At 33.8% G+C, this 18,350-nt stretch overlaps 1 protein-coding gene across 1 annotated transcript in view; it reads right to left on the bottom strand.

Annotated features, from left to right (window-relative positions):
* The window catches only part of LOC118200302 (uncharacterized), a 129,410-nt gene that overhangs the window by 39,266 nt on the left and 71,794 nt on the right, over positions 1 to 18,350 (bottom strand). The window contains exons 11-14 of the mRNA XM_085810462.1: positions 13,855 to 14,016; positions 8,653 to 8,822; positions 6,480 to 6,556; positions 2,180 to 3,330 (exon numbers count right to left, since the gene is read on the bottom strand). Of these exons, the coding sequence (XP_085666588.1) occupies positions 2,180 to 3,330; positions 6,480 to 6,556; positions 8,653 to 8,822; positions 13,855 to 14,016 (1,560 nt within the window). The remainder of the gene's footprint in view (positions 1 to 2,179; positions 3,331 to 6,479; positions 6,557 to 8,652; positions 8,823 to 13,854; positions 14,017 to 18,350) is intronic.

Here is an 18,350-nt window from a genome sequence, read left to right as displayed (position 1 = left end):
AGCTATATTTTATTCAAGAAAAGGACTTTCTAACTTGGAAAAATGTATTCTATGGATAATAATGTTTTATTTCCTATTCTATATGTACGCAAGTGATTTGAATAATGACAATTTACGGCTAGCTTGAATTACAAAACTCAGTAGTCTCCGCTAAAACACATCACGGATTCCTTTTTTTATTCATACAGAACTCTTAGAAAGGTCTGAACAATAAGTATTTCTCCTTTTAGATAGCGGCCGCAGAGACAGGCAAGTCTGCAGTGTTGCGAAGAACAGTGATACTGCACACAGGAGTCAACAATGCGATGCAATACCAATTATGAATGAGTGTGATTTCGCGGCACACTCTTAACATCTATGCTTTCGTTTAATGTAACCCTCCGTTTTCCTCTTTGCATTCTGAAGAAAATGAAGGGTTGTAGAATCACATTTGGGACAGCATTCCGGTTCATTTTCGACTTATTGAGTGAATTAACATATAATGAAGGGGGAAAAGAACAGCTAGATATGTCTGGCAGTCAGTAATAGACTGGAACCATAATCTGCGAGAAGTTTGCACTCATAACGCTCTAGACAGTGCTTCTGGTAAAACTACACAAAATAGTTGCAGAAATTTATAAAAGCCTTTTTAGAGCGCAAAAACGAAGCAGGTCGAAAACTTCAGCATCGTGGTTATTTGCTCGATTGGTTGGAGATTGACGTATGGTTTATTTAAAGAGTTTGAGTTCCAGCTTAGAATACCATAGGAATGACTGGCTCAGCTATGGCTGTTTAAAAAGGGAAGCATAAAAAAAGTTCTAAAATATCATAGGAAGTAGACAAATCAAAGGCTAGTTAAAAAAGTCAGCAGAATGATTAAATCCTAACGAAAATATTAACAGTTTATATCCTCGAGGAGGAATATTTTGATGGTTTTCAGATTTTCTGATTTCGACCCTTCAATTGTCGTATTTTAGCTTTGTTCTCATTTTCTCAATTTTCCTGGTATTTTTTCTTCAAGTGGCGTTTTTTTAGATATTTATGGTATATTTGTTGAATAATATGATATTTCTTAGTTTCAGTTCCTCAGAGACTTATCCTTCGCGTGGAATTTACTTAAGCATTTTTTGGCTTTGCAACTTTTATTCTTTAGATGCGTTTTCCTTTTTATACATTTCTGTTAATGGAGAATTATGGCGCATTTTTATTTTTTCGGCTCAGATATATATTATTTTATCGTTCGTGTTATTTTCATATTAGTATGTACTGAGAAGTTCCAAATTCAAAACTTCCAATTCGTCTGTCAAAACACTTCTTAGTTTGGTTTCTAACCCTGATAAACATATATAAGACCCATAAGTATGAACTTCTAGATAAATATTTTGATCTTCTTTACAACATCGAGAAAACATTTACATATAATGTAAATGTTATATGTCATATGGGAACGGAAATCTCTTATTTCCACAGTTAACTCTTAATATGACATTATTAAAGACAAGTGAGCAAGATGTCATTTATTTTTTTTACAAACTCGGTATTTCATTTTTTATTAAGCTAATACATATTTGCAGTCTTTTGTTTTGTTTCAGACTATCATACATATGCTTTTATATATAGTCGTATATAGGCTAAACGTTGAATTTGCAGTGAGAAGTATGGTTTTATACTGTAATTAAATAAAGAGGAATTTATATCGCAAGGATTTATTGCTATGATATTAATAAAATATGTTATTCAAGAGTGTTCTCCATAAAAGTCGGTAATAATCTAATATTGAAATCTATTTCAAATGCAGAGCTCCAGTCAGCAAAAGCTCTTAGGTAAAGAAACGCGATGATTTACAAGCAAAAATAAAATACGAAATACAAATAAAATATATAAGAAGCAGAAACAAATATGCATCGCACGGTCTCGCGCCTTTCACTATCTAGATTAAAGAGCAACACAAGACAAGACCATAAAATAGGTGGTAAGGATAGCGTTCGTAGATGCATTCCCGTAAGAGAGGGCATGATGGACACTCGCAGTGCCCTAACATCACTGCAAACATTAATATATCTCTAAAATCAGTATCAAATTAGTATCTATACATCTCCTAATTCTAACGTCTATATGACATCTAATTATTTGATTGAGTAAATGACGCTTATCACTAATACAAATGATTTTTTTTTAAATTTTACTATACTGAACTCACCGATGTATACCTGTGGTGAAGGATAGTTGTACATTGGAGGACCAGTCATTCCCGGAAGTGGTGGGGGTGGAGGTGGGGAACCACAGCCTGGTGGTGGAGGAGGTGGAGGTATGCCACTTCCCGGCATTGGTGGGGGTGGTGGAATTCCGCTTCCTGGCATCGGAGGTGGTGGTGGAATTCCGCTTCCTGGCATCGGAGGTGGTGGTGGAATTCCGCTTCCTGGCATCGGAGGTGGTGGTGGAATTCCGCTTCCTGGCATCGGAGGTGGTGGTGGAATTCCACTTCCTGGCATCGGAGGTGGTGGTGGAATGCCAGAGCCTGGCATCGGAGGAGGCGGTGGGATGCCAGAGCCTGGCATTGGAGGAGGCTGTGGTATAGAGCAAGTTCCAGGCATAGGAGGTGGAGGTGGTATTGAAGATGTTGTTGGCATTGGAGGCGGTGGAGGTATTCCAGAGAACGGAGATGGCGCTGGCATATTACTCATTCCGGGCATTGGAGGAGGAGGAGGAGGGATAGTAGATATGGATGGTGGCTGAGGTATCTGGCAAGTGAGAGAGGAACCCGTTTCTTTGGATGAGGTTTGTAGTTCACAAGTGGATTCTAAATCCGTTTGTGTGCAGACGGCAACTGTTTCAGGTTTCTGGCAACGTTCACATTGCGTGCCGCGAATTGGATAATGTTCTTCAGTCTTTATTTCTGGTTCCTCTGACAGAAGAGTGGATGAACTGAGCGAAAAGGAAGAAACACTTCCAGAAGGTCTATAGAAATAGGGTTTTCTCTCCGTAACAAGCGACGGCAATATTTCGGAGACATCCGAGTTGACCCTAGGCAATCCACGAATGACGTCCGGACCCGCATCTTCTGTTTGGACTCTAACAGAATTTCGGGCTAAAGGAGAACCAACGTCTGTTTGAATACTCCTGCTCAAGGAGCGGATTGATTCAGTCTGTACAAAGCGGGAGCGCGTAAGTAGGAAGGTGCAGGACGCAATGTCATATTGGCTGGAAGAAGAGAGAGTAGGACGTGGTGGCTCGGTCTGGGTAGCTGCACAAGGTGAATGAGGAGATGTTGGACAAGAGACATATTTGGCTCTCCTGGTGAGCTCTTCAATTTCCGTTAGAGTCTGGTATTTTTCCAGCTGAAGCTCCAACCTGAGAATAAAAAATTCAACAATTACACGGAATAACCATAAAAAAAATCATTACGTACCAGCAACGCTTCTAAATTGGTAAAATAAAAAAAAGGAAAACAAAATTTCAATATCAGACAGTTGAACAATGCAGTCGGTAACTAAGATAAAATTAAATGAAGTATTTTGCATAACATACAGTTCTGAAATTATATTACGAATTTTAATAAATACATCTTGGAATGAAACGCATTATCTTAACAGAGCGTCTTTGCAACTTATATATATGTTAAAGAAGACGGCAGAAAAGTAAAAAATTTTCCAAGTATAATGCTTAAGAAATGTGACGTTCTTTGTAAGAACTTTGCCGTACTATGTAAGAAATTTGCCGAAATGAAAATAATTTAGTAACATAGATACATAATTATTACACAATTCTATTGGAAAATCAAGCGCATAACTAAATTCTGAAAGCAGATATTTAATATCAAATTCATTTATTGTATTGATTATCAGCTATTGGCATTACGGTTCTTTAAGGCTGAATGTGGACAAAAGAGTACTTTAATGGGCAATGCCAGTTTTACTTGCTTATCATAATTTAAAAAAATTCTAGTTTGATAATGCTTATTTCAAGAATTATGTCCCTCAATAATAAGGTAAGTGTGTCTGCAGCCTGTTTAATAACAAAAAAGTGCTTAGTTAGATAACTAGAAGGAACGTCAAAATAGCTATGAAAATTTCGAAATTCATTAAAAAAGTTATGATCATTAACTTTCAAATTTGAAAGTATTAAAAAATTGTGCTGTAAACAAGCTAGATGAATTAAGAGAAAAATTAATAACATTAATTTATTCTGAAAAGTATTGATCTTTAAAAGTAATGCAAAGTATTGATCTTTAAAAGTAATGCAAAGTATTGATCTTTAAAAGTAATGCAAAGTATTGATCTTTAAAAGTAATGCAAAGTATTGATCTTTAAAAGTAATGCAAAGTATTGATCTTTAAAAGTAATGCAAAGTATTGATCTTTAAAAGTAATGCAAAGTATTGATCTTTAAAAGTAATGCAAAGTATTGATCTTTAAAAGTAATGCAAAGTATTGATCTTTAAAAGTAATGCAAAGTATTGATCTTTAAAAGTAATGCAAAGTATTGATCTTTAAAAGTAATGCAAAGTATTGATCTTTAAAAGTAATGCAAAGTATTGATCTTTAAAAGTAATGCAAAGTATTGATCTTTAAAAGTAATGCAAAGTATTGATCTTTAAAAGTAATGCAAAGTATTGATCTTTAAAAGTAATGCAAAGTATTGATCTTTAAAAGTAATGCAAAGTATTGATCTTTAAAAGTAATGCAAAGTATTGATCTTTAAAAGTAATGCAAAGTATTGATCTTTAAAAGTAATGCAAAGTATTGATCTTTAAAAGTAATGCAAAGTATTGATCTTTAAAAGTAATGCAAAGTATTGATCTTTAAAAGTAATGCAAAGTATTGATCTTTAAAAGTAATGCAAAGTATTGATCTTTAAAAGTAATGCAAAGTATTGATCTTTAAAAGTAATGCAAAGTATTGATCTTTAAAAGTAATGCAAAGTATTGATCTTTAAAAGTAATGCAAAGTATGCTGCTTTCAAACTTTAAAATACGTTGTTGGGAATTAATTTTGAAATATTAAGCCTCTTTTAAATGAGACTAAATTTATCTAGAAAGCATCCTGCTGCCAACATTTAATTCTTTGCCATCTCCCTTTAATTCGAATGTAGCTTTCGCTAAGTTTACTTTACCATAACAACTTTTAAGTCCACCAATTGAAAATAGATGATGTAATTACTTACAGTTTCATGCATTAGACGTAAAGCATAAAGGCCTCTTGGAACAACATCAGAAGTCTAAACAATGGTGTTTAAAAATGAAATGTATTGTTATCATCAATGTTTTGCGTCTGTTTTTGGGTAGAATTTGCTTCTGTACGATACGTACGATACGCTCGGAGGGTTAAAATGCTTACAACTAAATCAATCAATGTTTGAATTTAGATCATGGCAAAGCGAAGGTTATCTGGTAAGGGAAGGTATGCACTCGAAGAGGATATTTTTAAATGAAACTGGCTTAAATTCACATTATGCATTATGTGAAAATACATGAAAACTCCCGTGCTGTCAGTACTTTTCCTAAAATTTGAGCCCAAGATCGAAATGCTATCAATATTGAGCGATTTTTGGATTTTTGCCACCTGGTTGCTGGTGGATCCCGTAAAAGTCTGAAATGCACTGAAAAGTCAGAGGAATTACAAATTCTGTCGTGTTTAAAATTTCAGATACTTCCTTGTTAAAACAGTCCCCACGCTCAGACGCCAAAACTAGTAGACACCCGCCAATATATAGATTGGCTTATATTCTGGACTAGAATTTCTACCGGAATGTGCTTTCTGGTAGAATGTTTGATTCATTCAGTGCTAGAGTCGGGAAATTAGTATACCATGGGCCGTTGACCGGAAAAGTGGCAGATTGTGGAGGTAGCAGCTTTCATTCAAACAGGCTCTGTCACAAACAGTCAGCGCGTATTGTGGCGGACTAAAGAAGATGCAATGCTTGTGTACAAGATAGTAAGTGGACACAATTCCTTTTCAAAAGAATGCAGAACGTTAAGCATAATTACAATTATTATTTCAACAGGCATTTCTGAATCTTCCGACTTCCCATTTCGGGGATTTGACAGATCCAGACTATTTTCTATGAGAATTACCTAAAGAAGAGAATATCTGCACATCCTTTGCATATGAAAACTAAAGACTGCAAAAACGGGAAGTACAGGCTATTTTACAGGACATGTTGAGACATACAATGGAAGCCTTCCCTCATCGTCTCGAACAATGAGTCCAACCAATAGGACATTTTTAAAATATATTATTTTCAAGGTTTATAGCTGTCTGCATTATACATGGCATTCAACACTTATGTGTATTACAGTTATTTCGCAGTTAGAAGGAAACCAAAAATAAAGAACTCAATAAACATCTATTAAAAATTATCTGAAGAATAAAATATAGTAAATGAAATATATATGATTATAGTTCTGAAAATTCAATAGTTCATATAATTATTATATTCTACACTATGGGAGTATAGTTCATTACTATAGGGAGTATAGTAATGAACTTTTCAAGCACTTACCGAGCGACTTTTTCCTCGTATTCACCAATTCGATGAGACGGCTTGAGATGGAAGACAGAACTTTTCTCATGATCTTTCTGAAATTTCCAAAGAAATTCAAATGATTCAGACTAAAGAAAATAAAAACAGGTCGAACTAAATGAACAAGTCTTAATTGTTTTTAATTCGATGTTTGTATAATTATTACGCCAAATCTTTGTATTTTATAATTTCTGCAAAATATCAAATTCCTAAAAACATGCAGTGAATTTTGTAAAGTGATAAAATGGAATAAAAGATAGACGTTGCCTCTAATTATTTCATGATTTAGATATAACACTCATGACATAAATCTGACATCCTTCATGCCTTAAATATTTGAGTCTTCATGACTTAATATAACAATAAATCTTTTAATTTTGTAAGTAAACTGAGCTGATAATGGGCAGTTGTCGTCCGTTTATTCATTACGGGTAACGAGTTAACGTAAACAGTGGAAAATTTTCTGCATTATTTTCTTCACACATTTTATTTTTTGTCCGAAATTTAATAAATTTTTAGATTAGCCAGTTTTTCCAGAATTTTCGCTTGCGATATTTTCATCAAAATCTTATTAAAATAGCCATAACATTATTAAAGGTTACACATTGAATGTCAGAGCTTTGTAATGTCCTTGAATGAATGACAGGTAATTCATTAATTTGAATGAATTAATTCTTTTGCTGAATCAGTTTTTTAGATTATGAATTTAATCAGGATAGTTTTAGGTATGTACGCAAAAATGTTTATCATAATTATAACTGGTAGTTATAAAAACCATAGGTAACATAACATATAGCAACTAACGTTAACTGTGAAATTGTTCAGAAAATTACTGTTGGAATAAATTTTACATTGATCTTCAATGTGATCTTCATAATCGTAACTCGTTAAAACATGCTTTCACTGCCTATCAAAAACAGATAATTTTAGATGGAAGCATCAGAACAACAAAAGATATTGTATCACCCTCGTTTCAGGAACTGGAGTACCTCATAGATATTTCCTGTGTCACCGAACGGGCACGCATATTACATCTACAGAAAATTGGATAACTATATAATTTCCCTGTAAATTTGATTTATCAAAATTAAACAATTACAGTATTCACAGTTATTCTTTCTTTTTGTCCTTTCAATATGAAACATCTTGTCTTACTTCTTTAAAAGAAATATACATTCCAATTAAGAATGCATAGTAATATATTTTTTTCCAGTGGCAGATTGTGAACAATTAAAAATGTAACCTAGTCAATTAATCTATACAAGGCCGGATGTGGTGGTCTCTTTATTACGGAGGCACCTAATAGGTGGGTTACCATCGCCTTTCCTATGAAGGGACGGACAGTTACAATCATGCCTTCTCAGGAATTCGAACCCAGGCCCTTCGGCATCACAGTCCGCTTCCCTGACCACCTGACTGGGCGGCATACATAGTAATATTAACATTGTAATAGCGGACGGTAACTGAGTGACGTGTCCGGCTCAATTGCATTGCAAAGCCCCAAAGGTATCTCACATGTAAGAGTCTTGACCACAATTCCAGAAGAAACATAGAAGGAACGAAAAAGAAGGGGGCGAACAAAAGACCTGGTCTTCAAAAGATCGAACACCCAACAGTAGATAAGACTGCAACGAGCTGGAACGTAAATAAAACAAGTAAGGGAAATCACATATTTGGAAAGTTTCGGTAAGTGCGAGATCACCTGCAATGTTCAGATATCTTAACGAAGAATCTGCACAAAATACGTTTAAAATAATAAATGTAATGGAAAATAAAATGGATTAAATGCTAACTAAAAAATTCAAATGCGAATTAAATACACTGAATAAAAATTTAAATAATCAAGAGAATACAAGTTACCAATAAACTAGCCCTCAGAAGGAAATCTTATGTACAACAGAAGAAGGGGAAAATTATGTGAATATATTTTTTTTAATTTTCAGAAGCTAGAGCTGTAAAACTAGGGTCGGGAATCCGTGTGGAAAATACAGTAGTACCTGGCCTACACACACAGAGATTTAGGAAGTCGAGATATGAAACACATTCTTCCAAATTTCGACTTCCTAAATCTTTCCATTCTTTATGTATTGCTTTCTTAGTCCGAAGTTTCATACAATAACATGTAAAATAGTCAGGGAAATTTCAAATTTACCTGTACACGTTGATCATACAACTCAGAAATGACTTCTTTCAAATCCCGTTCGGAATAAGCAGGGGACATCGGAGTCTTGGGAGGCCAAGCACTGGGGGACAGGCGACCAGGTGTGGTATAGGCTGAAGGAGGAGACGATGGCTCTAGTTTTGACCACTGGTACATTTGATCTGGCTGTTTGGAAAGAAAAAAAAGCAAATGATACTTTTACGTAATGGAGGATGTGTGCAGTTTTCCACACAGTTTCAAACGGTATTTCCGCATAAAAATAACATTCGCTTCACTCAACTAATTACTACTTACATGATCACTTTAAATAGAAAGAATAATTCCATTGATATTCTGCACGTATGTATCATATCATCCTATAATTAATATTTTTGAAACAGATCTTGTTAAAACATATTTTTGCACGCTCAAAAGAGCGATTTTCGCGGGTGTTCTGGAGACAGTATCTATATATAATCACAAATATCTGCCGACAGTTTAAGAAAAAACAACACAGAAAGGGCGTGTTGTAACAGAAAAATACCATTGAAAATTTGACCTGTACTTTAGATAAGTTTAATCTAGAGAAGAATCTTCATTTTGCCGTTGTGTTTTTGCTTTCCTTTATTGAAAAGAGTTTCATGTTAAAATATGACTGATTTTTGCTTCTGTTTCGACCTCATTTCAAAGAAGAATAAATTTTCAAGTGAATAATGCATACAACTCTCAGTATTTCCTTGAAAATTGTATTCTAATTTTAACTAGCTCAACGAAATTCGTTCTTTAGTACTTCAATCTCTTTCTCTTGACTCACAAAAAGAATAGAAGACAAATCTGAGGGTTCCGGGCAAAAATCTCTATTAGTGGTTTTTCCTTGCCTTTTTATTCAGCGTGATAGACATAAGCAATCGGAATCAATTATATAAAATAATTAATTAAACTACTTATTAAGTATTTTTTCATTTAAAATTACTGAACAAAAAGGATACATTTTTAATGTTTTTGCATTGTTTTAATTCGTTATATTATTGTAAATATTGTTACGAATTTTGAATATATGTAAATAATTTTAGTGAAATATGTGAAACTGTGTTACTTCTTACTTCCTTGTACGAAGTAAAATGGAAGTATTGTAATCGCGAAAATTTTCAAGCAGCATATTTCAACGACAATATCCATTTCGACCGCTATCAAGTGCAATTTAACGATGTTTTTGCATGACATTTGTACGTAAGGACAGAATAAAAGGCTCTTCTCCCTCCAAAAAATAATAAAACTGATTTAGATTGAATTCTGAAGAGAAATTTTCGTGGCGTCTGTGCGTATATACGCATCTCGCATAACTCAAAAACGAGTAACTCAAAACTAAGCTGGCAGTGGTGACTTTTGTCTCCGAATTTGGTGAGAAATCGCCAAAAGCCTCCAAACTGGGCGACGTTTCGGTCCGGTCCTCATATAACTAATTGATCTTGATATGTAAATGTAACCGCATCCGCTCCTTATATGCAACTATAATCGTATTTGCCTTCCAGCAATTTCGAGAAATGGAAGGTCTAGAAATTTATTAGCGGCAAGGGGGGAAACTATATAAGCCCGGAGAGGACATCAGATCTCGGTTGTTCATTTCAGCGTCAACTTCGGAGTATTAGGATATCTCCGTTTGAGCTTCGTTCTTAAGATACGCTTTGCATTGCGTTGTGTTTAACGTTCTTATTTGTCAGAAGTGTGACACTTATGCTTTCCGAAACTAAAAACAGCTGCAAGAGTATTTTTGTGGAACGTTCCAGAACTGTAAAGTGTCTCTTTTGATGAAATAAATTTCATCAAAAGAGACACTTCACAGTTGAGAGCTTGATGAAATAAATTTCATCAAGCTCTCATCGGTTCTGCGTTCATTAATACATTACGTAATCCTACGCACGCAACAATGTACTTAAAAGTTTGAAATTATTAAATCCTTATTTTGTGTTTTTTATGGCGTTATGCATTATTTTTATTTATTTGGCACATTTTGAGTGAAAATTTTAGCGCGTAATTTGGTTTGACTGAAATTGTGGTTACGTATTTTATTTATAAATATTTATTTCATGTTTGTAGAGATTTGTAGATTTTTCGATTCTGGATAGAACAGTTAAATTGTAAAAATACGAGTCACTTCAGTTAGAATTCCAGATACAGTCAAACATTTCTCGTAACTGGCCTTGGCGACAGAAATTATCACCGAATTGTCAGTAGTTGGAACATTTCCGCTAGCTTGGCTACTTTTGGGAAGTTTTTGCAAAACGGATTTTTAAGCCTTAAATACGATATTCTCGAATGCTTCCAAAAGGCTGAGCAGCCTTCTACAAGGGCTGCGCGGAGCAGTGGAGTCCATTTCAACGTTAGCTGAGTAAATCGGTTAAGAATTGTACGAATATATTATGTTCCTTCTCAGTAATCAGTGCTTCAGAATTTATTCTGTGAGAATGTTAACAATTCTTATTAATTTTATTAGAGATCTTAATTAATTTGCAAAGTTAACATAGAATTAATGCAATTAAATTCTTCATTAATGTAATAATCAACGACAGTAATGCTGAATAGTTTCTGCCCCTGTAGAAGCTTCACTAAAGGGTATCGCTCGCCCAAAAAAATTATTAGAATTAAAATTTGATTGGTTCTATTTACGGCAAAATACAAGAATAGTACTTTCATAAATGAAGGAGAGCTTCCTAATAAGACTTTTCTGTCTCTTATTTAGGGTACACATGCGTAAAACACAGCGAACATTCTCACACAGAGAGCCCGTTCGCCGGGTTAGAGAGTCCAAAGACAAGAATATAGTATCTGAACCTAAAAATGAAATGAAAACTAAAAGTTTGAATTTTTGGTCCTGTTTCTAATTTTATATTTTTAAAAACCTAGAATATAAAATAAAATTATGCATGATTTAAAATCAGAGGGGGATTTGATGTAATTGGGAACATGTGCTTTTTTTTTCCCTTACGTAAATTAGGTCCTGTACTTAAAATGTTGTAACCTGTGAAGTAGAAAAATGTTAAAAATATTTCCAAAAGCCTCGTTGATGCATTTAAAACTGAAAAGCTCTAAAGGAATATATTACTGTTTCATACACGTGCCTTGCGACATTTTATCGATTTGCCTGTTAATGAAAAACTTCGCACTTCCCACATTTTGCATAAATATTTTCCCCTTCCAAACCATAGTAAATCCCATTATAAAATGGAACTAAACCAACTTCCAAAAAGACGACATGAATTTCATTCTGACGTCACAGTCTGGAGAAGAAAACATACAAGAAAACAGTCCACCTGGCAGATACAGACTTGCCCTACACAGCACAGTAAAAAGAAAGAGCGAAGAGATGGCCTAAAACAGGCGTCGTCCCGTTGCCTAGGTAACGACACCGTCATTCTCTCTCGGGCTTCTAGGCGATCGATAGCAAGCTAAACACTATTCACCTCTCTTTCCAGGAAATCGGAAGCGACGCAATTCCATGGAAGAGTCCATTCACGAGAATGTCGTAATCGCAACCGAATCCTGCTTCGAATTACAGCAGTGTTAAAGGAGTCATAAAAGTGTTCCACGCAAAATGGTGATAAAATATCTGTGCGTCGCATGCAGACACTGTCAGTTTGCTGGTGATTTGTGAATCGCATTTGCCAGTGAAACGTTTTAGTAAAGGAAGTGGGAAAGACTATTCTATTTGTATTTGTTCGATGGTAAAAGTATTCGACAAATGTAAACCGCAGGCAGGAACCGATGTACAAAAGTTGAAGTTCAGGGTAAAACCTTATTAAGAAGATACACCCAATCTACTTTTTTTAATCAAAGTAGGTGAATTATTTGGATTGTAGCAAGGCACACGAGGGCTATCTATACGAGGTATGATACTTTCGTGAGAAATTTCTAAAGGAAAACTGGCACGTACTTACATTACACTACACAAACAAAACATGCAAACAACCAGCCAGTTTAGAACCGAGATTGAATTCAGGTCACACTAACGACGTTCAGAGACTTTTTCCCATGGCCACTAATAGCCTAATTTCGATGAAGCTGAAAAACTCAAATATGGTAAAATCAAAGATAAATTTATCAATGCACAGTATCGAGAAGCATTAAAGAATAAAATAAAGTACGATGCAAAAGAAATCTTAAAATTAGTATGATATACGTTCTCTTTAAAAATTGAGATATTTCAGATAAACCGCCTGGTTTTATGTAAATATGTAATTAAATGCATAACTTTCAATACGTGCATAAATTTGACAGCGTACCCGTATAAAGCTTTCAAATATAACAAAAACAATCTTTGAATTCTGAATAATGCCAGATAAATATATTATGTAGAATGAAAAAATATTAAATTTGTTTTTAAAATAAGTCAGATAATTACACATTTTTAAAACTTAAATTAAATAATTTTTCAATCTCACCAGTAACAGCAACTTCTTTATCATGTTTAATCCAATGTTATTTTTATAGAATTTTACAAAGACTATACTTTGCAAAAAGAATGCAATGAAATATATATAACTGAAGATAATTCATGCATGCTTACGAAATCAATTATGGCAACGGTTAGAGAATTTTTGTAACTACATTCTAAAAGTATTTTCGTGTAACAGAAAGAGCCATATGATATTTGCAATGTATATATTGAATATAAACATAACATTTTACCAAAGAATTAAAAATTAATTTCATCGCAGGTCTTTTCACTTCCAAATTCTTAGACGTAAATGAAGCAACCAATATCAAGCAACAGGAATAGGCGTGGCGTGAATAACTTACCATTCAATTTGCATAACATGAGTAAATTATGTAGTAAATCGGCGCGATTTAAGTAAATTCGTAGAGAAATCTTGGTAAGAGAATTTACTTGCAGAGGAATCTACGTAACGTAAAAGTAGTAAATTTGCAATGGAACAGGCGCAAAGAAAGTAAGTTTTCAGGGTATCGACGTAAGCGGAGTAAATTTGCTAATATAAGTTAATTTTGCAATGAATCATCTCGATGAAAAGGAATTCGGAGTGATCGGCATAATGTGATATTTATGAGTACTTAGCTTGTTTTTCGTTTGTTTTATCATATGCAGAGTTTCAATAAAATATTCGAATTTAGCAATACCATCAAAAATCAATGCACGTGCAAATAAATCTATTTCCTCAACAATGTTTTTCATTTCCAAACCAATTATTAGCCTGGTACTTGCCCTAAAGAGTCCATCATTGTTCTCTGGGTCTAGAGGACGTAGAACCCCGGCGTAAAGCAAATTGGTGCTGAACTGAGCGGCCATTAGCCTCAACTCTTGACGGCTTAGATGGTGATCTTCAGGAAAGGCCGAGCAAAACCAATTCACTAACATCTGACCTAAAAATAAAAACATTAAACGAAAAATAAGTAAACAGAGCTTAATCTTTAATACAACTTTTAATACTTAAGAACTTAATTAAAAAATATAAAAAGTTTCAAATTCTAACGGTCACCCAAAAGGGGTCTGTTGTCAACCCTTCTGCTTCTTCTTCCTTTTTTCTGTCTTTTTAGCTTTATTATTGAGCATCGTTTTGTTCGCCTTTACGCCATATACAGCTCAACAACAAAATCAAAAATATTTTAAAAGCAGAATAGCAGCGTATGTTTAGAATTCCCGATACAATGTTAAAAAAGTACTGACATACAGTTTCTCTGTTGCTATAGCAGTTCTTCAGTTTTTACTCCAGTTCATCATATTAGTATTCAGTAGATATAATGTTAAAAATGTTCAGTTTTTCTTCAGTTCATCATATCAATGGTTAGTAGGTAAATAGTAGTTAATGTTCAGGTTTTTCTTCGGTTCATTATATCAATGTTCAGCAAACAGAAAGCAGTAAATGATCAGTTTTTTCTTCAGTTCATCATAACAATGTTCAGTTTCTTAGTAAGATGGCTTACAATTTTGTTTTGTCTTTTTATTATTAACGTTTTGAGTGTTACCTTTATTTATTAAACACGCCACGTAAAATTCAATTCAGCAGCAAAATGAAAAAATATTAAAAAATGGCATATCTTTAAAATTTCCCGTAGACAGGCTCCCGCACCGTGTTGCCACTGCACACTCACAAATCGTTGAGTTTGTTAATCAAAAATTCATTAAAGGTTTACAAAATAGGAAATAGAAAATAAAAAATATAATGTCATTCTATGAAAATAATGAGTACGCAGATATGAATTAAATGCATTTTTATTATTTAAAGAAATCCGATTCAAAAATAAGAAACTAACATTTTTAAGAACTGCATCTGCTGCTTTCAAGTAACTTACTTTGTGAATCCACAAAAGACAGATTAAATTTGAAAGATAACTATCTTATTTTGCATTTTGCAGAATGGCAATAGACTCGAATGAGAAATGAAACGACGCATTTATAGTGATTCGACGAAAATTCCCATTTCAAAACTAATACACACTGTTTTAAATATAGGATTGGGACTCGTATTAATCTCCAGAGTCCCAGCTAGTTCTTCCAGATACTTTCAGTTTCTAATAGTGTGGCTTTTCAACGCTTCAAAAAGGTTTTTTTTTTATCTATAACTGGGGCTACGTTTGTTCTCCTGTGCTTATTGCTTTTTGTATAAAAGTGGTCGTTGCTTCTCTTACTTTGCAAAACGTTTTTTCGCTAGTGAAGGAGATGGATCTGTGTTTGATAGCTTTTGAATTATTCGGAATATCTCCAAACAAAGATTCCCTTTTTTTCTTAATTTTAAATTTCCCATGGCAATGTTTCTCTTCCATTTGATTTAAATATTTTACACTTGGAGATCTGTTCCAGATGTATGTGCTTATTAGTTAGAAATTTAACGACGTCAAGTCATTTAGAAGTCATTAAATCGTCGTACCTATCTGAATATTATAAAACAGAGTTACACAATAGTGTGCAAGTTATATGTTCTATATTACACAATTTGTATACGATATTGGGAATTATGATCCTTTTGATTGTATTATCAAAGCTTGGGAGGTTTTATATTACAAAACAATACTCTTCAAGCAATTTTCTGAAGAAATATATGCTCCAACATCGCGTGTTGGCTAAAGATCTCTCAAAGCAGCATTCTTGTTTTCAAAAAGTGTGTGATTGGGTGATTCTAATAGTTCAGCCTATAGCATAGTTGTAACCCCAATATGACGAGCATGTGAATATGCATTTAAAAAAACTAAGCGTACTTACTGATTGTGGCCAAGTGCGACGAACATGCAGTTATAGCGAATGCAATGTCCAGGTTGAATGCCCCACTGGCCCAAATAGGTAAACATTCTTTAAGCAGTAATATGTTATAGGGACTGAATACATACAATGTGCAATGCGAGCGGTGTAAGTATATCACTTAGGCATTAGCTTAACCAGTTAACTGTGGCGCCCTCGTTTAAGAGAGAGGGTTTATTTTATAAAATTGAAAATTGTATTACTAATATTTACCTATTTGGTTAACATAAGCATATATTACATACATATTAAACTAAAAACGCAATAAATTGAAATAAATATTATACATATAAAAGTAAGAATTTAAATTCCCGCCGTGGAGTGATATTCAGCAAAACAGGGTACCATACACAATGGGATTTTGCAAATCGAACACCAGTAACGCGATTCCATCCTGATCTTACGTTTGTAGCAATGCGAACACCTTCGCTTAGGATTGTTTTTTTTTTTTTTTTTTTTTTTCGATGTTCCGTGTATATAATCCGGAACACGATTTCCGCCTAATTGGCTTATATTAGGTCTAAATGGCCGAATTTGTGTCGATTTATTCCTTTCAATTGGATACTTCGCAAAAGTGTTTTCAATAAATTTGAGCAAAAGGTTGATACGCTATCATGTTCCCTTTTTTTATATAATATGAATGCATTCAGACACATAATGTCTAAGAAATGGAAAAATATCTTTTTGTAGCACTTTTTGAGCCGTTTTCTTCTGTGGAGTACGCTATGATAATTCCATCGCCCCTATCCACTCCACCGACTTTTTATTATCATCAATCACTAGCTCCAGTTTCTTTGTTATTGTTTTTCATTTCTCTGTTTCAATTACATTGTCATTATGTACAGTACTTACTGTACATAATGACAATGTACTTACTAAATAAACCTCCCACTTATCTTTCCATTTCATTAACATAATATATGCATGACGAGTATACTCATCAATACACAAAATGGTGCCGCTTCTCCATGACGAGTATAATCGTCAAACACAGTTAACTGGTTAATATTTTATTTAAGCATTAATGCTATGATGCAACAAATTTGTGTATAAAATATACAATTCTAGCATCAATGTAGAAACTGTGTGATTACAATCTAAGCAAAAATTGCAACAATGTAATCCTCTTATAACAACTGTGTAAGTGAAAAAAATGCATGCCTATATTTAAATAATAGTGGAACACTATTGAAACATTTGTATGCATATATTGTATACTTGAAGTACCAGAGTAATCATTTTATAACCATTGTGTGTACCCACCGCATACGGAAACAAATTACATGAATCGCATTGTCCAGGTTTATTAACCATTCAATAACTGAATGATAGTTCACAATTTACCTGTTCCACCTGGCCCAAAAAGTGTCAGTATTTAGGCGTTAGTATTCGTATGGTAACCATTGTACTTAAATAATATAAATTAAGTATCAGTGTAATCCGATTATAAACACCGAATGCATATCATGTACACTGCGAAGCGAAAAAAAAAAATAAAAAATGGGGCAGTTCTGTATTTCCCGTTCTACGGGGCCGATTGACGAAATTCAGCTTTCGGTTTTCATGTCTCGAAAGCGCAACTTAGGATATGTATTAGATTTATATCTAATGTTGTTCTAACACAGGTATTTTGACACAAAATCAGATTTCCTCTGAAATGACATGCCGCTATTTTTTCATATTTCAATTTTACGACTCAAATTATGCCAAAGTGCCAAGTTTTGTAAAAAAATGTAGGAATAGTTTTTCAAAAATTAGCCCTAAAATTTTAGCTCTTTAAAATGATTTCGCCTATTTTTTAGTGATTTATTTAAAAATAATTTTTATAAATTTTTCGAAAAACATTTTGAGTTATAACCTATAAAATTTTTACCATCATTTTAAAGTAGTGAATTTACATTTTGGAGCGTTTTGAAGTTTGGCATATTCGTTATGAGCGATAATAACGCCAGACGTGCTTTACGCACTTCGTTAAAATTATTTCAAAGTATGAACGATGCACTTTTTTTTTCCCGCTCATGCACAAAGAAAAGAGGGAACGAAAATAGATTGCTATGAATTAAGAAGTTCGCCAAGTGAATTATTCTCGGCGAAAGCTGAAAAAATGCGCCAAGATAAATTTTTGAATTTCTCCGTAGATTTCGCACCAAATTTTAAAAATTTAATATTTACCTATAATTTGAGTCGTAAAATCGAAATATGGAAACAAAATTCGCATGCCATTTCAGAAAAAGGTCCGATTTGTGTCAAAATACCTACATTAGAATAATGCTATTCATAAATCTAAGGTATATCTTAAGTCGCGCTTTCGAGACATGAAAAACGCAATTTGAATTTCGTCAATCGACCCAATAGAACGGGAGATATAGAACTGTCCCTTTTTCTCGCAGTGTACATGTGCACAGATTATATGAATTGTTGTCTATGTAATCTACATTCAGAACTGTAAAATATTTAGTGA

Source organism: Stegodyphus dumicola, chromosome 2 (assembly GCF_044657685.1).
Source record: "Stegodyphus dumicola isolate Sdum_Otavi_A_Nest chromosome 2, ASM4465768v1".
NCBI lineage: Eukaryota > Metazoa > Arthropoda > Arachnida > Araneae > Eresidae > Stegodyphus > Stegodyphus dumicola.
This window is presented reverse-complemented; position numbering and strand designations above follow the sequence as displayed.